Below are 24,308 nucleotides of genomic sequence, written 5' to 3'. Positions count from 1 at the left end.
GCCCCAGCCCCCCGGGGGGGAGCGCAGCCCCCAGCCCCAGCCCTCGGGGGGGAGCGCAGCCCCCAGCCCCAGCCCTCGGGGGGGAGCGCAGCCCCCAGCCCCCGGGGGGGAACGCAGCCCCCAGCCCCCGGGGGGGAGCGCAGCCCCCAGCCCCAGCCCTCGGGGGGGAACGCAGCCCCCAGCCCCAGCCCTCGGGGGGGAACGCAGCCCCCAGCCACCCGGGGGCAAGAGCAGCCCCCAGCCCCCGGGGGGGAGCGCAGCCCCCAGCCCTCCTCTCTTCCACAGGGAAAAACAAAATAAAAGGGAAAAGCAAAGCTGTCTGTAGTGAAGCCCAGCCAGTGCGTCTGAGGGGCAGGACTGGGACCACGACCACCCAGCACCCCCCCGGCAGGTCGCTGCCTTCGTGCCTGTCCCTCCATGGGAACTCAAGTGGATTTCCCAGCGGCGGGGGGATCAGGGATCTCCTCCCAGCGGGACCCTTCCCCGGGGCGGAGGCAGCAGCTCGGAGCCAGGCGCAGGAGGGAGGGCGACCACCGAGAAAGCCCAGGCTCTGCCCGCTCCCTTCCCCCAAGCCTTTTTTCCCCTCCTCCCCTCCTTTTTAAAGGGCTAAAACGCCTCAAAATAGTTTCCTCCTCTGACAGTCAAACTACAGCTCTGCAGACCCTCCCCCCCCCCCCCCCCCCCCCCCCCCCCCCCCCCCGAGAGCAGTGTGGGGTTTGCCCTGCTGGGTGACCTGCCGCTCTCATGCTGACCGAGCAATTTCATCTTTTCTTTCCCTTCCCAAGGTGCAACCCCTCGCTGCTGCACATCAAACCAACCCTCCAAAAAGGGTCCTGCAGCAGATGGGACACGCTGATGGCAGGAGGGGGTCGTGCACCCCCCTCCCAGCTGGGCAGGGGAGAACCTGGACCATGTGCTGAGCCCACAGCAAGGTAGAGGGCTGCAAAGGGACTTTTTTTGCCTGCTTTGTCCTCTCCTCCCGGCTCCACGGCCACCCAACTCGACCACATAGTGCGTGTGGTGACACCACAGCCCAACACACACACCCCCAAAATGCAGAGTGTGCAAAACCCATCTCTGCTCAACAGTTTCTTCCTGCAAGGCAGCAAGGAAAGGGGGCAGGAAAAGGCACCTTCCCGCTTTCCTCCCGGTTCATCCTACCCTGCAAGAGAAGGGACTTTGCAAGGACAAAAGTAAACAAAAAGACACAAGTCCCAGCGATACAAAAGAAAGGAAAGTGGAGGAAGGATGGAGGAGGCAGCCCAGGGGCAAAGCCCCAGGTCCCACTCGGCCGCTCCCACGACCATACAGTCTATTCAAGGTGTTGGATTTTAAGCGCTCCCTGACACAGCTAGGGGACAAGAAGGTGGCATTTCGGCATTTGCCACTTCCAGGCTGGTGGCAGAGCCAAAGCAACAAAAAAAAAACAAAAAACAAAAAAACCCCAAACAAACAACAACAAAAAAAAAACCCGAACACAAAACAACCCCCACAAAAACAAAACAAAAAAAAAACCCACCCAAAGCAAACCAGTGCGAAACTGGAGCACAGAGCAAATGCTCTTCCTTTGCTTTAGCCCAGCTGCTCAGACCCTCCCTACGCTGCCCCACAACGGAGGGCATCACCTCACTGAGAGACCTAAGAGTATATTAAAGCAAGGACCCCAAACCAGACCAAAGACTTGGTAATGAAGAAGAAAGCGGATCAACGCATCAGATACAATTATTTTGTACAGTCAGAGTTTATATTTTGAAAAATGAGAAAGGAGAGGAGGAATTAGATATTAAAAAAATAGCACTGAATGATAAAGCGGTAGCAGTCCCTCTACCACTACAAAACTGCAACAACACACACACGTACACACGGAGGCTTAACAACACCGAACTCCCACTGACTGTGATGTGCACCTCAGTTTGCTGGTCTAGAGATACTGAATGCCTGAAGCACACCAAGGACAATTGAAAACATCTGCATGGCTTTAATGGGAATCCTCCAACGGAAAATAAGCCATCACTCCCCGTGTCTGCGTTGGCACATCCCTGAGTCACATTCTCACTCCTCTCCTTCAAAGTCAAGGCTCCTAAACAGAAAAACAGGACAGGGAGAAAAAAAAAAAAAAAAAAAAAAAAAAAAGAGCATCGTCAGTGGAAGATGTGCCAGCTGCAGCTGATCCAGCCCTGTCCAAGGGACCATCCAGCAGAGAGGAGCCGGTTTGCGTGCCGTGGTACTTGCTGCCTGCTCCCAGCACTGCTGGCCAAAGCACAGGAAAACCACAGGCATGTACCACTGCTTGCAGAGGAGCATTGTTACGGTCACATGCCATCCTTTACCTGTTTCCTCCTGGATTCAGAGTGTTTCCGTGTTCATAGTGAGAGCCTTCCATACGGTCGTTTTTGCCATCTCATCGGAGATATTAATCTCTGAAGGATCAGCCCTGCAATAAATAGTTTGCATATCACTCCACGATTACGGGAACTGATGCCACCAAGTGCATTAGCATCAGCAAGAACAGGGGGGCCCAGAGTGCCGACGCTCCACGGAAGCGCAGGAGGTTTTGCTGGACAAGGCATTTTGGGGGATAAGCCTGAGAGCTGCAGAGCAGCAGCTCTGTGCAAAGGCTCTTACTGGGGTCAAACACAAATCCTGCGGCCGCTCTGCTTGGGGTCTGAGCCCTGCGTTCACCTCCTGCAGCCCTGCCCGTAAAAACTTTTCCACCCAAGCCGACTGCTGGTTTCTGTGGGTTCCTCAGTAAAGATGCAAGTGGAGAAACCTGGCCAAACTCATCTTGCCAAGGGTCCTGGCACTTGGCGAGGCTTTACCTGTCACTGCTTGGCTTTGGGATAGCAGAGTCGCTGGTCTTCCCCAGTTTCAGCTGAACTGAATTTGCAGCAGCAGCAGCTTCCATCATCTTCTGGGACTCCTGCCCAAGAAGGGACAAATCAAGTTCTGTGTCTTTGATCAAAGTGGAGATCAACGAAACACCCCGTAAACACATTGCATCCTGCCCTCTCCTCCTGACATGGGGCAGCCGTGTAAAAACACTACTGGGAGCAAAGCTTTCCATCATAACACTAATCACCGTCTTCATCATAAGGCTCGTTTGAAAAATCACACCTCGATTCAAGCGTTCAGCTCACCGCTAATTTCAGAAAAGATGGTTACGAGGTGGGATCCTGGCTATTAGGATCTATTTCTATTTCCTTCCGATCTTCCCCCAACATTTTTTAAAGACAAACCACGACAGAAACAAGCAAATCTCACAGCCCAAGGGAGGCGTCCAGCCCCAGCAAGTGTTACCTCTTCTTCTTTGGCTTCATTTTTGGCATCATCCAACTTCTTCTTCTTGCTTTCTGGCATAAGGTCATCCAGAAAACTGAGCTCTCGCTTCGAGAAGCAGAGATCCATCACTTTCCGGACAAAAACGAGAGCCAGCACCTTCCCGAATAAAAGGGGAGATACGGTGAGGCCAGAGGTGATGCTACACCTCACTCCAATGCCGCAAGCATCCCGACGCCCAGCAGCCCCAGCGCTTACCATCATGGGAAAGATGATGGCGGCACGGGATGCCTTGATGGCCCAGAGCAGGACGAGGCAGATCAGCTGGATCACGGTGAAGAGATGCACCTTTCGCAAGGGGACGTGCCGCAGGTAGATGAAATCTGGCTGGTGTTTTGCTGGCATCCAAAACAGCTTCAAGCGATCGAAGAACTGCAAAATAAAAGTGATGCTGCTTGTTTCCTGCTGCCGTGGAGAAGAAATAGCAGGGAGCGGACACGCTGCATGCTGTCAACAAGGCCGTACCTGAATTCCTCTGAGCGACGATACGCCCATGTAGAGGAAGACACCATAAAGCACAGGCATTGGTATAAACTGGGAAAAAAGAAGGCAATAAGCTGTTGGTTTAAATTGCGCTGTCAGTATCACCACTGCTTTCTACAGGCACCGCCTAAGACTGCCTAAAGCTTTCCAGTTCCCACAGGGCTCCAGATGTGCCGGACTGTAACCATCATGGATTAGGTTTGTGCCAGTGAGCTAAAGCTCTGCTTTAGGCTGAAGTTTTGAGCTACACTTCATCAGAATAATCCTATTTTCCAGACAGGTAGGAGGAAAATAGGCAATTTCACCCATGCGACGGTAGAAAAACATTTCTACGTCCTCTTGCAGCAACACGCAAACGCAACGCGCCTACTTTGAGCCCAGAGATGAGATGACTCTCTGGGAGGAGCACAGACGGGTGCTGGAAAGCATAACTGAGCTGGTCCCACCGTGGGTCAAGCCCCAAGCGCTGGGATCACCACCTCCTCCGCTCCACTGCTCCAAAGGGGACTAGCTCCGTATAACCTCCAAAACTCTCGCGGGTGTTGGGCATTTTGCCTTCTCCTCTTACCTTCAACACAGAAGTGAAGAAGACCGAGCAGCCCATGAGCACGAAGATCATCAAGCCAGTGACCCTCTGCTCTCGTATCCCCAAAAACTTGGGTTGTTCTCCTGGAGCCGAGCAGTCAGACTCTACTTTGAGGCTGTTCACGTGGGTGATGGACAGGACGGTCGCAGCCACAAACCAGGGCAGCCCCATCACGGAGCACACCCCCAGCATCACAGCCACCATGAAAAGGTCCAGGTGGTACCCACATCCTTTCTGCGGGGAGCAAAACAAGCAGCAGAGCATCCCACGGCACAGGAGCAGGGATAACATCACAAGTCACATTCAAACCCTACTTGAGCGCCAAGCCAACTTCTTGGAGATGTAAAACAAGAATGGGAAACAAACCCGGATCTATCCAGTCTTTGTGCAAGCACCTTGCATGACAATCTGGCAGGAGCTCGGACAGAGAGACCGGGGTTTTCCATTCATAAGGAAATTTCATCCACTTGCATTATCCCTGGCAGCTCCAAGTGTTTTGTTCCCCCAGCTGCTGCTGACATTTTAAAACAAAAAACGCTCTTCCATGTTGCTCTAAGATTCATTTGCTCCTCCAAAAGATTGCTCCTCAGAGCTCCCCTGCCTTTAGCTCCCTCTGCCACCATTAACCCCGGGGAGCAGCCTGCCCCGGAGCAATGCCCTCACAAAGCAGCTGGAATAGCAGCTTCTCCCCATACGTGCAGCCCGCACCGGGTTGGGGACAGGGTCATCTCTTGCAGCCCCTTACCTTCAGCCTGTGCTCCTTCCTGTTCACAATCACAGCCGTGATCTGCTGGTCCATGAATATCAAGATGGTGCACAGCAGAGCTGGGATCAGCGCGGCCAACACCGTCCACCATGGGTTCGGTCCTATGGGGTTGATGAACCACCCGCGGTCGTCTCTGGTCGGCTGCAACAAAGCACACGCATCAGCGGCATCTCTGCTGCTTTGGCCTGGGGTAGGGGTCATTTTCTGCACCCCCATGTCAGGGCACCTCCCAGCCCTGCCTTCATCTCGGTCTCTCCCTGGGGTTCATCAGCGCCAGCGTCCTCTTTGCAAGCACCGGCAGATACTTCTCCCATAGGTATCTACTGTTGGGGCCATCTCCTCATTTCCAGGAGGAAACGAGGCCCTTGGAGCTGGAAGAGGAGATGGTCACACCAGCACCATCTCCTCCAGACTCAGCCCTGTCCTGCCCCAGCATCACCTTGTGGCACCCCCAAGGACTGAAAACAGCTCCACCATGCCAAAACACCCCGTTACCTTGAACATATGGGGGACGTGGAGCTTCGGTGACGGGATCCCAATCGCAAAGTCAATGAGCACCATGATGACGATGGTGAGGAAAACCGCAAAGTCACTCACCATGGACCGTACCTGGGGCAAGAAAGCAGAGCGGAAAGGGGCATCACAAACAGGGCCATGATGGGAGACGGAAGAGCTTGGGACATCAGGGATGTTAGGGCTGGGTAACAACCCCACCACCCTGAGGACGTGCAGCCAGATCCCTTGGTTACACACTGTTGCTGCATTTGTCCTGTGAGATCTGCTGCCAGGCCACAAAGGAAGTTTTCTTAGGTTGAAAGAGGTTTTTCTAAAAACAACCTTAAAAAAAAAATTTAAAAAAAGGAAAACAGATGTCTGCCACCACAGCCACACTCAGCTAAAATGGGGGTAAGGCACCACGGCATCATTTGTTCCCCAAGAGGAAGAAGTAGCGGGGTTTGTGCAGCTCCTCATCGAAGGCAACTTGAGCACATAACGCAGAGAAGGTGGGAGAAAAACCCCGACCAGACCACCAAACTTTGGAGGGCCCGATTTCCCATTGCCCAAGGAAAAAGTGCCCTCTGGGGCAGGTCGCGGGGCAGGTGGGAACTGCGACAGTCACGCTGCGCTCTCGGGAACGCGCGAGGGCCATCCAGGCTGAAGGAGCGCTTGGCCTTCAACGTCAACGTTCCCCAGCTTGACCAAGTGGTGGCAAATACTGCTCAGTGCTCCAGGAAAGCCACCTTGGGAAGTGAGCGTGGACACGGCTGCTGGCCACCATCTTCCACCTACTTTGGTTGGGAAGTAGCGGCTGGTCTTGAACTTCTTCAATAAGCTCGACAGGACGAAGGTGGAGAAGAAGAGGATGCAGCACCAGAAGAGGACGTTAGGCGCGTAGGGGCCGTTGTGTCCACAGGCAGGTCCTTGAAACTCACCACGCAGATGCCGGCATTCCTGGAGAAACAGAGCGTCAGGACACAATGGCAGCGCGCGAGCAGCAAGACAGCCTCGATAACCGGGGGCTTCTGAGGATCCTGCTCCAAGGGCCATGACCTTGGGCCTGCTGCTTCCAGAAGGACAGTTACATCCCAGTGATGCTGGGGACAAGGCGGACTGGACAAGGCAGACTCTCTCCTTCGCGGGACCAAGCGGGTTACCACCACACGTTACATTTAGCAATGACTTTTCAGAGCAGCGCTGGCACGGTTGGAAGCCCATCATCACCTGAAGGGCTCTGGCTTTTGCACCACGCAAACGCTCGTGCACCCCGCGGCCGCAGCGCGAGGAAGCGGTGGCTCGGGGCACTTACAGACACCGTGAGATTTTCCCAGGTGATGCCAGACACATCGATCTTGTTGCTGTCCCAGAAACGCAGGGTGTCGTTGCTGGGATGAGTTGGTGCCTCGCACTTACAGCTGGGAGGAGAGAGGTCAAGAGAGGGGTAAGGGAAAGGCGATGGAGGTGCAGCCCTGAGCTCCTGCCAAGGGGCAGCGGCATTTTAGGGGGAAAAACCCACTAGTAGGTGGTGAGGAAGTCAAGCTTGCTGTGCATGTGCACAGGGTAGGTCTCTCGCAGGTGACTCAGCTTCTCTAGCGCCTCGTAGATGAAGATGATGCAGATGAGGGAGGCAAAGGCTTCTTCGGTGAAGCGGGTGATGTAGCACACCAAAGAGCTGGCGTCGGTGGCCACCAGCACGATGCAGAAGAAGGCAGTCCACAGCCCGATGCACGCCCGCAGGGAGAGATAGGAGAGCGTGTACTCCCTGGGAAACCAAACCAGAACAAAGGGTGGAAAGACCAGCAAGAGGCTCTGAGCCCTGCCTGCCTTCGGGGAAAACGGGGAGCCATTTCCGAGCGTGTCAAGGCTGCGCGTGGTAAAAGCACTTTCCACGTGCTACTACAGACCGCCCCAGGGCTGTGGTGCGGGGTGGGGGCCACCAGAGAGGCCCATATTTCATTATCATTATTGAACAATTCTCTTGAGTTAACGCCTTGGAGGCTAACTGAGGTCAGGTCCCTCTTGGGGAAGGTGGTCTCCCTGATGGATCATCAGGACCACCCTGATGCCCTACCATCAAGACCAGCTGGTTTTCCCTCATTCCCAAACCAGAGGGGATCACCTCCTCGTCCTTGTGCAGCCCACCTCGGGACTCCACATCCCTGTGGTTCCTCCTCCTGCTCCCACTGCTTCACTTGAACCTTAAAATCCCCAAACAATCCCACCCATCCTTCGGAGACCCAGGGCTCTTGCACCGTATCACATGCTAAAGCAGCAGCATGCGATGCCCAGGACACAGAAGACCACTCTAACAACTACCACTAGGAAAAACATCTTTTCTCCATCACTGCCTTCTACTGAAAGGCTCTCGCAGCGCCCAGCCTTACTTGCAAAATTTGTAGAGGATCTTCTCAAACACAAGGACGGGTCCGGTGCTGCCAAGGATGGTGAGAGGTTGCCCGGCAAAGAGGGAATACACCACGCCGGTCATGGATGCACCCAGCAGCGACTCCATGGCACTCTGCCCGGGGAAGAGAGGCAGCGGTGAGGAAAGAAATCACTAGCCACTGGGGGAAACAAAAAAAAAAAACCACAAAAAAAAAGCCCCCCAAAAATCCAAAGCAAAGTCACTGCAGCAAGGCCTTTTCCATTATTTTTATCCTCCCCCATGCCACCCAACAGAGAGAGGTGCTCACTATGTGGCCGTTGGTTGCCTCCCCCAGCAGCCCCCCAAAGGTGATGACAGGGGACATGCAGGCACAGTAGAGGAAGAGGAAGGATGCCAGGCACTGCAGGCTCAGACCATCCCGAAAGTCACTCCAGAACCATGGGGCTTTCCGCTTCACATCCAGGACCAAACCCCCAAAGAGCCTGGAGGAAGGGAAATAAAACATCTGTAGGCTCGTCTCCTGGAAGAGCACGTGGAGTTTGCTTTGCTGCAGAAGGGCAACCACAAGCCGAGAGGAACAACTGCCCTTGCTGAGAAGCGGCACTTGCCTTCACCCCACGGCGTGGCCCCTGGGCACCCAGGCACACAAAAAAACCCCACCATCTCCAACAGAAAGAAAAAGGACCCAAGCTGAGAGCCCATCCCCTCTTACTGCAGCAGCCCCTCGCTGTGAGAAGCAGCAGAACTCCGTCTTGGAGGTATTTATGCATCTGCCGCCACCCAAATCCAGAACACCTGCGTGCAACGATGCTGCGGCTGAGCCTGGCTGCCCCCACCTCCCACCCGCCCAGCCCAGGGGACCACGCTGGTGCTGTGGAGCCCCTTCACGGCACCCACGCAGCCCCAGGCCCTGCTAGAAGAGAAAGGGCATGCTCAGATTTGAGAGGCAAAGAGAAAAATCCCCGAACTATGAAAGCTCACACCTTCCCGTCCGCTCCAGTTCAGGGCCGCTGTGCTTCTCCGGCTTGCTGTGCGCGCGGTCATCGAGAGCTCCTGGTATCTTCCGTTTCTCCTGTTCAAATGGAAGTGAGCTGGAGGTGTGTGTTGGTAACCACCAGCTTCTTTTCCTTCTGGTCTGGGTACTGTGTCAAACTGGGACCTTGTGGATCTGGGCTGCCATCCTGCCCGTCCCCCTTGCACCGCCCTCCGTCGCAGCACCCACCTGCGAAGGGACGTTTTTGGGGGGCTCGATTCGGATTGATGGATCCCACTCTCCTGGCGGCAAGACCGTGACCTGATCCAGGAACTCGTCCACACCAGCCACAAGGTCAGCCCGGTTCTTGGCTTTATAAGCAACGTCATGAAAAACCTGCCGAGAGGAGACAGCGTGGTCAGAGGACAACCCATCTCCGATGTCCTATCAGTGCAATAAGCTCTTGGCTAAATGCAAGAGAATTTCCCCGTTTCCCGCTGGGAATGTCAGGAAATATTCCCCCAAAAGCAAAAACCTGCAATGTGGTCCTTGTAGTTATCTCCTCCACGAGGCCCCCATCCCCCATGGCACAGCGCAGCCTTTTGCTTAAAGAGGAGAAGGTGTACTGGCCCTGGCCATGCCACCACTGGGGACAGTGCGCTGGGGACCCCGGGGAGAAGGACGAGGCGCAGGATGCATCGCGGGGGGGATTTCAGCCTCCAGGATGTGGGGTGGTGCAAATCCACCCGCTCGCTTTGGGGTGCAAAGGGAGGGTACTTGGAGAGCTGCAGGTGGCTGGGACAGCTACAGCTCTTCTTGCTACTAGAGAGACAGGAGAGGTGAAGAAATTATTCATATCTCTTATCTCGTCGCACCTCATCTGTCATGATAGTAGCCATGGCCCTGCCAATCTCATGGTACTGGTGGGCTTTTCCTTCTGGTCCCAGCAAAACAAACAGGAACCTGGGCAAGAAAAACAAAATGAGGCAGAAGAACGTGTCCTTGCTCAAAGAGAACCCAAGGAAACCACCGGGAGCTCCCAGGCCGGAGCACAAGAGGGGACACGGAGGCTCACCGACTCCGCAATGACTTTGAAATGCATCAAAACCGATCGCAAATTTAATTTTTGGGCCAACTTCCCGTAAAATTGGCCAATGGGTATGAAAGACACAGCAGGGAAGGGAGGAACAAAGGAAAGGAGGTGGGAGCGGGACGACGCCAGAGGCGCGCAAATAGGAGTTGTGTTGTTAGTTTTTCTTCAAATCAAAACTTTGTGCTTCTCGTTCAGACCTGGTTGGGATGGGAACTTCCGTCATGCCCGAGAGGAGGACAGCCGGGGTCAGGCGGACAAACGCCACGATGGGCTGGTGAAGGAAATCCAGGTTTCCCACGAGCACGTTGGACGCTTCAGCCCCGGTGGGAATTTTCTTCATGAAGTGCAGCTCCGCCTGGGCACGACACGCAATTTTCAGGCCCTTACCCGAAGGCAAAGCCCACAGCACCCTCTCCAGCCAAGTCTGCAACAGCAAATCTGGCCCAAGCGGCATAAGAAAGCTACGAGTGTCTCACCTTGCTTAAATCCGTTATGTTGGTCTCGTGGTTCACCCCATTTTTAGCTTCTGCCGTGGTGGGAGAAGGATGAGGGGTGAGCGTTTGGGCTGGTAGGAAAAAGAAAAGACACTCAGAAAGACAGGCAAGGACCAGCTGGGACACTTCTCCTTTGCCAGGACAAGTCTAATGGGGCCAAAGCCCAGCAGAAACCTTCACCTGGTGCCAAAGCCCGGCAGAAACCCTCTCCTGGTGCCCAACCCTCCAGGAACCCTCACCTGGTGCCAAACCCTCCAGGAACCCTGACCTGGCCTGTCGAGGAGGTGCAGGTCTGACTGCTTCTTGCTCACATCAGCAAATGAGCGGACAATGGGGAGAAGGTTGTTTCTTTTCTTCTCGTTCTGATGGTGATGCTTCTTCAAAAGGACATCTCGAACTCTTGCCCGCATGTGCTCGTCAAATTCCGCGGACTGCTCTTGCTGGCCCAGGATCATATCTGGGATGGCAAAGGCAAATGAAGCCGTCAGAGCAGAAACCCCCCCAAGACCCGGCCCCAAAGCCCCCAGCAATGGCTGTGCCACGCAGGTGGTCCTAACGCCAGGGCATTTTAACACAGTTCAGCCTTTGCAGCGAAAGCAGGAATTGCCTTTTGCTAAAAGCCATCATCAAAGTGTTTATTCATCATTCCGCTAAGATAATTATTTCCCATTCTAAATAATGCAATTTTCTTGCCCTGTCTGGCCTTTCTGTCTGACTCTACACATTTAACCGAGCCCTAAGCACTCGATAGCACAGGCTTTCCCAGAGTTTCCTTGGCCGATTGACTGCAAATTGCTGAGCCCAGGGAGAAACGTGCTATGAACGGCTCCTACTTCTCCAGTCCTTGAAAGGGCTGAATGGAGACCTGCCAGACAAAGATAATTTCTCCAAAGCTGCTTTTTCAATTATTTCAATTCTCTTCCCCACAGAAATACTCTGTTTGGTCATCTGCCAGATAAAATCTGTCTTTAAATCTCTTAATTCCTGGACATTAAGGGAAAAGAAAAAAAAAAAAAAAAAAAAAAAAAAAGAACATGAGGAAATGGCTTGTGATAAATAGCTGATTTTATGAGGTTCAGCTCTTAGGCAGACTCCGTGTTTCTGAGAGCTAAGCCCTGACAGACAGTCCTTTTTGGCTGGAGAATATTCTCTAACCGCTTCTCTAACCACACAGATGGCTTTCAGAAGGATCCCATATTGGAAGAAAAAGCTGGTGCGACTACTGCACACCCAGTGTACACCCAAAACCAAGTCACGACTTAAAAACACAGTGGGACTTCTGGAGAAGGACCCGCCAGCAGGGCAGGGTTTGGTTCAGGAGTGAAGGGCACTGTGGCGAGCCAAGCTCGGCTGTTCCCAAAGCGATGCAGCGCCCACGATACCGGCAATCTCTTCGATGCTGTTGGCGCAGATGTCCAGCAGCACCGTCCCGTTGATGAGGCAGCTCCTCAGCTCAAAGAGGCTGTGCAAGGACAGCGTGGCCACGTAGGGCTTGCTCCAGCGCTCGCCGCCGTCTTCCACGTCCTCCTCAAACTTCAGCCACCTGCGGACATCGGGTGCGATCAGCTCCATTGCAAGAAAACAGCCTCAGCTCTGCAGCCCCTTTGACAGAGCTATGGGGTGGCAAGAGAAAGAGGCTCCTCACATCGGCACCGGTGGGTGCAAAAGCTTTGTGTGCCGGAGAGCAGAAGGCAGAGCCCACAGGCACTGCCAGCGTGGGGACTCCTCTCCCACCACAGCCAGCAGCAGGGATTTACCTGGCCGTCTCCTTCCACTCGGCATCTTTGCCCTCTTTCATGCAGATCTCATCCAGCTCGGTGAACAAGTCATGAGGGACGTGCTGCTCGTCCTCCTCGGTCCCGAGGATGAACTGCACCCTCTGGGACGGGGTGTCTGGGGGCAGAAGACAAAGTCCGGTCCCGTTACCATGCCCGAATACAGCCTGTCGCACTCGTGTGCGAAGTGGGCATCGGGTCGGCACCAGGTCAGCCAGGGATACTGGGCTGGCCCCTCTCCCGGGGGTCTGTCCGGGCTTGCACACAGCCACAGAGAAGGATCTACTCCACCTCTGCTAAGGATGGGCTGCTTTCGTGCCCCGCATTTCCATTCCTAAAGCCAGGATCCCTCTAAGGAAGATGACCCCAAATTTACAAACCCACTTTCCCTGGGCAGAACAGCAAGCCACACACCCTGGCCACAGGGACCTGCTTGCAGAAGACCCCAGCACCCACGTGGCCCCAAGGAGTTTAGCAAATGCCATGGCGGGACTTACAGTGGTATCCCTGCTCTGTTGGGGCAGACTCCTTCTCCCGTTCCCGTTTCCGATGCTTCTGGCTGTGGGGTCGGTGATGCCGGTGGCTCTGCCTCACCAGCGGCATCCGCACACCCACGTACAGGGTCCGATGTCCTGCAAAAAAGCGGCATTTGCATTGCACTCAGTATCGTGGATGTGGTCGACGCAGACGCCCGTTAATTTTTTTTCCTTATTTCCAAGTCTATTTCACTTGAGCTTTGCTACAAGAAAGCAAAAACAAGTGATGGCTCTGGGCCATCTAAAAATGCCCTGGCAGTATCAAACCACTTCTCCAATTCCAGCTTTGGCTGGACAGCACTCAGGCTTGCTCATTAAGCAGCGACAGAAGGTAATTCCGTTCAAAATCTCTGTACGGCACCAGGTGACAGGAGAAGATCAAATCGGTGCCATGATAATGAACTCCGGAACAAAACACCAAAATTTCACAGCCCCACGTCCGCAGCCATCAAATTATTCTCCCGACCTCCCCAAGCCAGGAGCAGTCCCTGTGAGACAACAAGACGTGAATTATCCAGCCCCGTGGCTAAAACTCACACCATGGCCTCTGGGGGGACTTTCTGCCTCTGTTTCAAAAGCCGTGATACTAATAAATGTGAAAATAGTTGTGCTGCTTTATTTGGAAGCACGGCACGTTTTGGTGCACATGATGTGGCACTGAGCAAGGGACGTGTCAGGGACGCTGCGCAATGGGGAGACGCGCTGGGCTGCTGGTCCCTCCACCAGGATCTCAGCAGGGACTCACCTTCCAGCTCCTCCTTCTCGTAGTGAATATTGACAACATTGCTCGTTCTTCCCTGGTCAATCACCGCCTCTTCGTCGTGTCTCTGCTCAGCAATGAGAAGAAGGTGAAGGTTGGGGCTGGCTGTGCAGAGCTCCCTTCCATCCTCCCAGCCACCATCCACCCCTGCGTCCGTGAGCATCACTCCTCTGCAGGCACAGCCCTAAGAACATGGGCTTGTAGCAGGTTTTTTTTCTTCCTGTGCCCAAACAAACCAGCCTATAACATCACCTGTGTTGTCTACAGCGTGATTCTGGAAATAGTTACTACAGGAGGAGAGGGATGAGTGCTTCAGGCAAAAAAAAGACCAAAACCAAAACAAACTGGGGGGGGGGAAAAAAAAAAAAAAAAAAAAAAAAAAAAAAAACACACAAAAACCTGCACTTTTGATCTCAGCAAGTTTCAGCCTCCAGACGTGATACCTGCAGGACTCACTAGATGGCACTTGGCCACCGGACGTGGCCACCAACACCCTCCAAAGGCCCCCGAAGGAGAAGCGTCATCCTCAGCCCAACGAGGCTTGGGCTTCCCTTGGTGCAAACAAGGCGCTTTCCACAGAAATCGTCATTTTTCTCCTTGAGAAAGCCAAGGGCTGAGAGCAATGCCCTCCTCGCCTGAAATTCCACTGCCGGCACTCCCTGAAGAGCATTTGTGCCTTAAAAGCCGAAGGAGAACAACAGCAGCAAACAGAAATAAGTCTTTTTGCTTCTCTTTTCCCCTTGCCACCAGGGCAGCGAAGGGCATCACCAGCACTGCTGCATTCAACAAACCCTGCGGCTTGAAGAAGGGCCACCTGGAGACTCCCGATACCTCTCTTCCCCTCTTCAGGCTGCGCTTCTAATTGCTATCAATTGCTTAAAATACTAAAGAAAATATGCTGCCAATGCTTCATTCCTTCTGCCTTGCCTGCGTGGACAGTAACTAATCCAAGAAACCCAAAAACCTGTTACCCATGCAGAGAAAAACTCCACGGTGCCCAGACACGCTTTAGTTTTCACTGATTTTCAAATTATTCCTCTATTAAAGGCACGAAGGGGAAAGTTTGGGACTATTGAATTGCTGAGGTTCATCTTTGCAAGCCCATGGCCGTCATCACAGCCACCAGAAACTAACCCAACCAAAATATGCGCCGAGATGCGCACCCAGTGGCTCCATTTCTGAAAGCGAAGTTTGAAGAAGAGCAAAATACCCAGAAAAAGGGGGAACCGAAAGGGCTGTTGGATGAAATGCTGGAAGCAAGAGCTGCACCGTGCACTGGGGAGCAGCCCACAACAACCAGCGCTGTGATTTTCAAGGAAAACCACAAATACTGCGCTGCCCATTGTACTAATAATGAAGCATTACCTATGGAGACTTATGAAAATATAGAGAATAAACAACTTATTATGATTTAAGCTGCAAACGCTAACGTGAAGGCGGCTTTTCATCCCCCAAATTACTGCTTCGCCTGAGGAGCATCACCTGCAGCCACGCAGCAGCGGTGCTCGGGAAAGCACACGCCTCCACGTCACCAGTTCATTTGACAAGTGAGAGGAAGAAACGCTCCTGTCTGGAAATGAGTTTGCTGGTCCACGCGTACTAATTTCAGAGCCGACTTGTTGCTCCCTCCCCAGCAGCTCCCGGCATTCGCCCACATTACTCAGCAGCTGGATTATCGCGCGCCTGTGGCTTTCCAGTCCTCTCTCTGATCGCAGCCTCCGCCAGCCTCCCTCCCTTCTTAGCAACCCATCTCGCTCCCCTCTGGATTTGCCAAAAAAAAACCCAAACCCCAACCTTGGCCAAGGAACAGGATGAAAGGGCTTAATAAAACCTCTTGAAATGGCAATTTGAATAAAATAGCCGTTTAAATAAAATCGCAAGCTGGAGCGCATTATGTGGCTGTCAGAGTGGGAATAAACGAAGCAATTTGGGAGTCGCAGCTTTTAGACGCCTTGTGTGTGACATGGGGAAAGTCTCCTTCTCTCCTAGAAACTGTTTTGCCTCCGTGCTCCAACCAGTGATGCTGAACCTGCCCCCCACAGCCCTCCTCAGCACAGAGCATCTCCCCCTGCGCGTCCTTCCGCGCTCAGGGGAAACGCCGATTGGATTTTGGGAAGACTTTTCCCACTTTTGGGGGGGATGCTCAGCCCCTCAGCAGAGCCCTGGCCGTGCTACCTGTAACTCTTCCAGAAGTGTCTTTTTGTAACCCCCATTCCAGTTCATCCTCACTTCCGTCACCAGTTTTGGGGGATAATTGAACCTCCAGGTCCGTCAGGGGGTCAGAGCCCCCTGGGACACAGGGGCAGCCCCCACCGAGGGGAGGTCAGTGCACCCCAACTCCAGAGACACAACAAGGGACCGTTCTGCAGCCAGCGTCTGTGACGCGGATCCAGGCAGTTACACAAAGCCAAGCACCTCGAGACTCTTCCCACTTGGAAAACTTAGTGGATGGGGAGAAACCAGCTCTTTTTTGAGCAAAAACTACCCGGAATAGAGAAATGGTTTGTAAATGCCACATCCTGCTGGGGCGAAAGCAGCATTAGTGCGTATGAAAAAGCACACGCTATCACAATACAAGTGAGGGATGAAATGTCATATGGTTATGAAATGTCATAACCATTATGGGGTGGCACTCACGTTCATCAAAATTTCCAGCAAAAAATCAGGGCGTTTCAGGAAGATCTGGCTTTGGCACGGCCTCCACCCCTTTGGTGTTCCAATAAATCCTCATCAGCCAAACCAAGTCCTGGCACGGTACGGAAATGTCCAGAGCAGCGATAGGTCTGACACTCTTCGCTCCCTCCAGCTCTACTTTATTTTCCAAGCTGAGCTAATCTGTCGTTTCCATCCTATAAAATCATTTGCTCTAATGAACTTCCTCCCCATCGCCGCTCAGCACAAAGGTTAACTGCCTGGCTTGCCCTGAAAGGCGACACTGGGTGTAAAATAACACGGCGAAGGAAGGTGACACCGAGGTCTAATCAGTTAAAATCCCGTCATGATCCAAGCTCGGATCCCCACTGCTTTAGTATTAAAGCTTCAGGAGCAAAAATAGGAGGAAACGGTACAAGTGGGCCCCTCTGGATCCAGGGTGAGATGCTCTGAGCATCCCACCGCCCCTCCCTGGCCATTGCAGCACCCCCGAAATGGTGGCAAGCCTTGCACGGCGATGCCGCCGAAGGCAACAGCTCTGCCTAAAACTCTCAGTTCTGCTTAGGCCACTCAAGTGGGCTCGGAGGGGTTATTTCACGGAGGAAATTGCTGGAGGACTTAAGTATTTAATAGACCTGCAGGGCTGCGGACCCATGGGCTTGGGGTGGGATGGGATGGAGCAGGAAGGAGAGATGCCTCCAGAAAGCAAGTTACCGCATCCCAGGATGGCTACCAGCACTCGCAGATGCTTTGCCTTCCCTCTCCATCCTTCTCCACTGCTGACAGGTGCCTAGAAAACAGCAAATGGTCGAAGCTGGGCTGGGAAAGGGGACGCCGAGCTTTGCATCGCTCCCTTTTGAGTTTTGGAGCAGCCAGAGTTGTTCCCCTTCACTGTTTTCTAAGCGCAAAGCTCCGGCTGGCTGCTTTGAAGCTGGTTTTGTTGGGAGGCTGAAAGTAATTATGGCTTGTAAAAATGAAATCACAAATCACGGGCACAAAGGAGGAAAGCCTGTATCGACACGGCTGCAGTGAAGCCCTTGGTGTCATGAGCTCGGTGCATCCTCTCCCCACATCCATCTCAAGAAAACTTCTCCAAAATATTACTTTGCTGTGATATTTTTGTCCCAGCAGGAGAGGGGGTTTGAGTGTCCTGCCTCAGTTTACCTGTCTCAGTGCAGCTCCTCTGGTTAAGAAAGAAAAATCTTTCCCTGGGGAAGCTTTGGTGTAATTGAGGACGAGTAAAAGCACAAAGCAGAAGTTCAGGTCTGGCTCTAAGTCCTCCTGGTGCCGGGGGAAGCCGAAAGCATCGTGTGAGCTGGCCAACCTCACGTCCCAGCCCCCTCACCCCATTGCATGCAAGGAGAACCGGCCCCTGGCAGTGAGGGGGAGGATTAATGTAACTAATCTCACCTGCAGTGTAATTAATAAAACTGATCCCACTGTTATTATGGGATGAGGGTAACACGGACCAAACTGGAGACTGCTTTGGTGGCGGAGCAGGACACTCCCTCCTTGCCCCTCTCCATCTCCACCCTGCCCGGATGAAGCCACCATCCCTGTGGCTCCGTCCTTTGCTATGGTGGTGGCCAGCAACGTCCCCCAGCTCCTGGGACAGGCTTTGACCCGTGACAGAGACTGGACCCGGGTGCTTGCCATGGGAGGGGACAGGTCTCCAGAGCCCCAAAGTGGGGCTGTGGCCGGGGAACACACCTCATGGCCGAGCATCACCAGGACATGACTGTCACTCCTTCCTGAGGAGCATGTAAATTCCTTCCAGTCTTCCCCATAAGCTGTAATTTCAGGGCAGATTAATTGATTCCCCCACCTCTCATTTGCCACTGAGAGCAGCTCCTCCAGCTGGGTCCCATGGGTGCAGCGGCCAGTCGGACAAGCCCTCCCCAGGACAAGGAGATGCTGAAAGAGGGGGGACCACCCAGCCGCCTCCTGCCTGCACCCCGGCACCAGCTGCATCCATGCAAGCCTCTGGTGGGGACAACAGCTGAGCCCCCTTTGTCCCCCCCTCCGAGGGCCTGCAGCATCACCGGGGGGTCACACCGAAGGGACAAGGGGGGCCGGTCAGGGAGGCCCCCCAACACGCAGGTGCCTTCGTCCCCTCCTCACATCACTCCTGCACCCACCTTGAGCACCCCTCGTCCCCCCGCTTTGCGCCCCCACCCCCCCACCTTGCAGATGCCTTGCTGATGCCTCACACTCCCCTTCAGAGGCCTGGCAACCCCGTGCACCCCCCAGCACCCCATTTTACAGAGAAATACCGCCCCCCTTACCCCCCCCCCCCCCGCAGATGGCCTTCACCCACCTTCGCACGCCCCTCACAGCCCCCCCCGTGCACCCCCCCTTGCAGACACCTTGTCTCCCCCAGGCACCCCCCCCACCTGCTCCCCCTGTCCCGTCCCCCGTCCCCCCCCCCCATCGGAAATGCCGCAGTGAGCAGCCACGGAGCATCCTCCGGCCGCCCCGGCCCGCCCCGGGGTACCGGGCATCCCCCCCCGCCGCCGCCGCCCACCTGGTAGCTGAGGATCCCGTCGGGCTCGTTGCTGCCGGCGGGCATGGCTGGGCCGGGGGGGGCCGGGCACCCCCCCGGGGCTGGGGCCAGGGGGGCCGCAGCCGGCTGCCGCCCCGGTGCCGCTCACACCGGCTCCACCATCTCCCGGCGCCGGGGCCAAACCCCGCCCAGGCCGGGAGGAGGCGGCGGGCGGGGGGAGGAGGCAGGGCCGGGGGGGCCGGGGGGCAGCGCCCGGTGGGGGTGCTGCGGCCCCGCTTCGGCAGCCCCCCGCCAGCATCACCCCCCCCCCGCCAGCATCCCCCCCCCCCCGCCCCGTCCCCTCCAGCACCTGAGCGGCCCCCTCCGGAATCATCGCCCGCGGGGCCCACCAGCATCACCCCCCCCAGCAGCACCCCCCTCCAGCATCCCCTCCAGCATCTGCCCCCCGGCAGCACCCCTCAGTCCCCTCCAGCAGCACCCCTGGATTTCCTCCAGCATCCCCTTCAGCATCTCCCCCCAAGCAGCACCCCTCAATCCCCTCCAGCAGCACCCCTCAACTCCCTCCAGCACCCCCTCTAGCATCTCCCCCTCAGCATCACCCCTCAATTCCCTCCAGTATCCCTTCCAGCATCCCCCCCCCAGTATCACCCCTCAATTCCCTCCAGCAGCACTTCTCAATCCCCTCCAGCATCTCTTTCAGCATCTCCCCTCCCAGCAGCACCCTATACCCCTCCAGCAGCACCCCTCAATCCCCTCCAGCATCTCCCCCCCAGCATCACCCCTCAGTCCCCTCCAGCAGCACCCCTCGACTCGCTCCAGCACCCCCTCTAGCATCACCCTCAATTCCCTCCAGTATCCCTTCCAGCATCCCCCCCCAGTATCACCCCTCAATTCCCTCCAGCATCACCCCTCAGTCCCCTCCAGCAGCACCCCGGATTTCCTCCAGCATCCCCTTCAGCATCTCCCCCCAAGCAGCACCCCTCAATCCCCTCCAGCAGCACCCCTCGACTCCCTCCAGCACCCCCTCTAGCATCTCCCCCTCAGCATCACCCCTCAATTCCCTCCAGTATCCCTTCCAGCATCCCCCCCAGTATCACCCCTCAATCCCATCCAGCATCTCCCCCCCAGCATCACCCCTCAGTCCCCTCCAGCAGCACCCCAGATTTCCTCTAGCATCCCCTTCAGCATCTCCCCCCAAGCAGCACCCCTCAATCCCCTCCAGCAGCACCCCTCGACTCCCTCCAGCACCCCCTCTAGCATCACCCTCAATTCCCTCCAGTATCCTTTCCGGCATCCCCCCCCAGTATCACCCCTCAGTCCCCTCCAGCAGCACCCCAGATTTCCTCCAGCATCCCCTTCAGCATCTCCCCCTGAGCAGCACCCCTCAATCCCCTACAGCAGCACCCCTCGACTCCCTCCAGCACCCCCTTTAGCATCTCCCCCTCAATTCCCTCCAGTATCCCTTCCAGCATCCCCCCCAGTATCACCCCTCAATCCCCTCCAGCATCTCCCCCCCAGCATCACCCCTCAGTCCCCTCCAGCAGCACCCCGGATTTCCTCCAGCATCCCCTTCAGCATCTCCCCCCAAGCAGCACCCCTCAATCCCCTCCAGCAGCACCCCTCGACTCCCTCCAACATCCCCTCCAGCATCTCACCCCCCAGCATCACCCCTTGATCCCCTCCGGGTTCCCTCTGGCATCTCCCCAGCTCCCCTCCAGCACCCCTCCTGGCCCCCTCCAGCATCCTCCCACCCAACCTGCCACCCCCAGCCGCCCAGCGCTGCCCCCACCCCCCAGCCCCCAGCTCCGGGCCAGCCTGGCTCTTTGCTCCTCCAAAGATCCCACTGCCCAGCAGGAAAGGGTCAGAGATGGGGGGGCTGGGGGGGGCAATGGGTGTTTTCCCCTCCAGTGGGCATTTTACAAAATGGAACACGGTGTGCCCGGAGCGGTTGAGGGCTCTAGACTGCTTTGGCCGCTCCAATTTTGTGTCCTCTACAACCCCAAAAGCATTTAATATTTTCAAGAGGAGCTGAGCTCAACCCCCCCACTGATCACCCATGTAGGGGACAGGCAGCATCGCCCTGCTGCAGCCATCACCCCCTTAGCCCTTCCCACTTGCCCCAGTTGCCTGTTTTTCCCCTGAGAAAGGCAAAAAAATCTTAAATGAAACATAAAATCCCCTCCCAAAACCACGGGCCCAAGATACTGCTGTCAGTTAAAACTCTCTGAAAAGCAATACATGAAAATTATGGAATTGCTGGAAAATGTACGTTCTTTGCTCCATCTCCCAGTTTCAGCCTCTTTAAGCTCAGGTCCAAACACAACGGGATCAAGAAACATTTCTCTTCCATTAATGGGAGATGAAAATAGAGGGTCAGTTATTAATTAACAGAGCCATTAGCAATTTCCTGTCCTCGCTGGTGGCACAGATGGGATCCTGCTGCATTGGGGGGAGATGATCCCCCTTTCCCTTATTTCCAAGGACAGTTACCAGAATGATTTAGAAACCGGGGGCAACCGCAGTAGCCAGCGATTTTATTTTTTTTTTTCTTCAAGAAATATTGTTCTTGCTGCAGAAAACTGAAATTTTTTATTGCTCTCCCATTCGAGGGATTAAAACTCCCCCTCCTGTCCCATGGGATCGCCATTTTCTTTGGCTCCTCTGAAAACGTGGCCCCCAAAAAGTCTGATGCCGGAGTCTGGGGGCGTTCACACACGGCTTGGTGCACGGAGTCGGCACATTTGCACCCGCGTGTGCCTGGGTGGACGCGGCAGGACGCCCATGTCCCCCCCCAGAACCTGGGCAGCCCCTTGGCCCTCCGCATATCCCAGGCTCCTTAATTAGACAAAAAAACTGAACAACTGAGCATCTTCCACCCAAATGTGGGTTTCAGCTGCATTTTTGCTGGCGTGGTTTTCACTCGGAGCGTTACGCGCCGGCTCCAGCTTTTTCAAGCCTGGGTTTGAAAACAAGAGCCAAGGGAGGTTGGAGGTTGCACGTACCCTTGTGTTTGCCCGACGCATGTGCCCAGCAGCAAGAATTAAAGCAGGTTGTTTAATCCGGTCTTGATTTTCCAATTTCTCCTTACAGGAAACTGCCCTCAATTCACGTTTGCCTTTCCCAAAATGACACCCACCGGTGAGCAAAACCTGGGCAAAACCAGTAACGTGCCACCCACCCTCCGCAGGCAGGACAGGCACCCTATACTTAAGGTTATTTAGGAAGCAGAGGCACGTTCATGCCAACGGAAAGTGCTGGATTAAAAAAAGAAGCTCTTGTGTCATTGTGGACCATCTGGCTGGGAAAGGGGTGACTAATTGCACTGTACAACGCAACATCTAAAAATATAACGAAGGACCTGAAGAAAGGCCAAGCAGCGAAGTTAGGTTGTTGCACTTGAACTGCTCAACCGTCCCGAGTCACCAGGGATGGAGCATCAGGCCAAAATTTCATCACAGGTGACCCCGAACACGGCCGGTGCGATGCTTCACATCATTTCGGGCGATACGGCACCTCACGGAGCACAGCTGCCTCGGCACGGCCGCTCATGGAAACCAGCGCGGCGCCACGGTTCCTTTGACTCTTGAGAAAAGCCATCTGTGCTTGCGATTTTTAAATTAAATTTACCGGACGTGCTCTCAAAGCAAGAGCCGGGCTGGTTTTCTTCCTTCCGGCAAATTCTGGATGGCTGTTACAATTTTCTACCGAATAAATTTATGGTTTTTTTTCCTCTTGCTCCGGCTCACTTTCCGATCTGGCGCTTCCAGTTACTCAGCTTGCTGGGAAACGATACTTTCTTCCAGGCCCTATAGAAGAGCACGAAACACTATAAAATCATCCCACCGCCTAATTAATTTGAAGAGCCGCAGGAGGAAACGTGGAGCAGGAGATGTTAGTGGGAAAGCTGCACCGTGATGGTGAGAAAACCCACTTCGACCTTCAGTGAAATAAAGGTCCCGACTCAGCCCAGGGCAGAAAGCAGCTCCAATACCCACACAAATTAAGAAACGAAGCTCAAAGCTGTGGCTCTAAAGAGAGAAGCTGTAGGATTCGTCCTGGAAAACGGTTCTCGGAGAAGCGGCCTCGCCCCCCACGAAGCCAGGCTGAGCCAGGGACCACAGCGCTGTCAGCCCAGCGCCCTGCCCCGTGCACGTCGCCTCTGAAAGGACAAGACCCTCAGGACACACAGATGTTTGTCATCAGCTCCGCCACAGCCACAGCAAATTCATAAATGCAGCTCCATTTCTGGGAAGAGACTTGACTCACAACTATTATCTGCCCTGCCAAAGATGAGATGCTGGAGCTGGAGACGGCAATTTAGTCCTGATCCGTGGAAGCAGGGAAGAATCTGGCTATCGATTTCAGAGCAAGTTGCCTCAGACGTGGGAGGCCAAATCCATTTCAGAAGCAACTTGCAAAACACAAAGGCCTGAGATGAGGTTTCTCAAAAAAAAAAAAAAAAAAAAAAAAAAAAAAAAAAGGCCCTTTTGGGGATTTGGAGCTCATCAGTGCTTTGTGCCTCAGTTTCCCCACCTCTGCAGGTGAATTCCTTTGCAAACCACATGGGCAGCCACTGATGGAGAGTGCTATATAACTCTCAAACTACGGATGCTGTTAATGAGCGAATATAATCTTAATTCTTGTCACGTGGATGACACCCCCACATGCAATTACTTGTTCCTACTATGCAGGGCAAGACCAAAACCTTGCTTGAGGGCAAACCACAGCCCGATGAGGTGCACCCAGGCTCTGGTGAAGAACCAGCCGCAGGACCAGAAGCTGCACCCTCTGCACCCCCTAGTCACATCCACTCACCGCCTCCCAGGGCTTTTCCTTCAAGAGATGTTTTCCCCAAGAGAGTGAACAGAAAGACGAGACCACACCACGCGCGTCGGTCGCATCCCTGCGCTGCAGGAGCCCCTTTCTGCTCCACTGCTCTCTAAACACAGCGGGACTCGGGCTGAGAGCCCCGACCTGGGTGCTGATAAGCCTTTTCCCACTTGTAGAGCGCTCAATTAAACGCCCATAAATTACTGAGCTGGAGCTGATGAGGTTTTCACGAGAAGAGCTCTAGGCTCTGTCCTTTCCGGGAACACCGGTGGAAGGTGCGATCCTGCCCGTGCATCGAGCCGCTGAGCCTCCCTCAAAAGGCCAATTCAGGTTTAGCGACCGTGAAAACCTTGTGATTCTCCCACCCCACCTTCCACGGTCTTGGGAAAAGGCAGTGTGACTTTTCAGACATGCCTAACTATTTACGGAAAATTCATTTCCTCCCAGTTCAAGGCGACTTTTGAAAAATTTTCATTTCCCATCAAGCTACAGCTCCTCCCCCCCCAGCCCCCCCACACCCCCAGACCCCAGGCCAGTAGCAGCTTTGACATCCACAAAGCTCAACAAGCCAAAACACACCCAGAGCCCTCAACCTCATCAAGCATCGCATCGAGAGCCGAGTCTGGGAGCACAGTGG

The 24,308-nt window shown here is 54.7% G+C and overlaps 1 protein-coding gene across 1 annotated transcript; it reads right to left on the bottom strand.

Moving 5' to 3' along the window:
• Positions 1-1,722: 1,722 nt before the first annotated feature.
• SLC4A8 (solute carrier family 4 member 8) lies at positions 1,723-19,014 on the bottom strand. Its single transcript, XM_040581178.1, has 25 exons — positions 18,863-19,014; positions 13,672-13,753; positions 12,888-13,022; positions 12,373-12,508; positions 11,998-12,158; positions 10,884-11,072; positions 10,598-10,686; positions 10,319-10,476; positions 9,904-9,991; positions 9,278-9,424; positions 9,039-9,127; positions 8,363-8,537; positions 8,054-8,187; positions 7,186-7,431; positions 6,979-7,084; positions 6,462-6,623; positions 5,667-5,780; positions 5,151-5,312; positions 4,388-4,639; positions 3,802-3,870; positions 3,535-3,708; positions 3,298-3,435; positions 2,820-2,920; positions 2,331-2,434; positions 1,723-2,080 (listed from the first exon to the last, which is right to left on the bottom strand). Exons 1-24 carry the CDS (start codon positions 18,905-18,907, stop codon positions 2,347-2,349), a joined length of 3,240 nt encoding a protein of 1,079 aa, XP_040437112.1. The 5' UTR covers positions 18,908-19,014; the 3' UTR covers positions 1,723-2,080; positions 2,331-2,346.
• Between the last annotated feature and the right edge of the window lie 5,294 nt (positions 19,015-24,308).

This window comes from Falco naumanni (assembly GCF_017639655.2).
Source record: "Falco naumanni isolate bFalNau1 chromosome 20 unlocalized genomic scaffold, bFalNau1.pat SUPER_20_unloc_1, whole genome shotgun sequence".
NCBI lineage: Eukaryota > Metazoa > Chordata > Aves > Falconiformes > Falconidae > Falco > Falco naumanni.
The sequence above is the reverse complement of the archived record's forward strand: the minus strand, read 5'-3'. Positions and strand labels throughout refer to the sequence as shown.

Coding starts and splice junctions, on each gene's coding strand:
- SLC4A8 (XM_040581178.1), bottom strand. CDS start 18,907: ATGCCCGCCGGCAGCAACGAGCCCGACGGGATCCTCAGCTACCAG. Junction 12,159..12,372: donor GAGTGGAAGGAGACGGCCAG/GTAAATCCCTGC, acceptor CGATGTCCGCAG/GTGGCTGAAGTTTGAGGAGG. Junction 7,432..8,053: donor ATCCTCTACAAATTTTGCAA/GTAAGGCTGGGC, acceptor TTGGTTTCCCAG/GGAGTACACGCTCTCCTATC.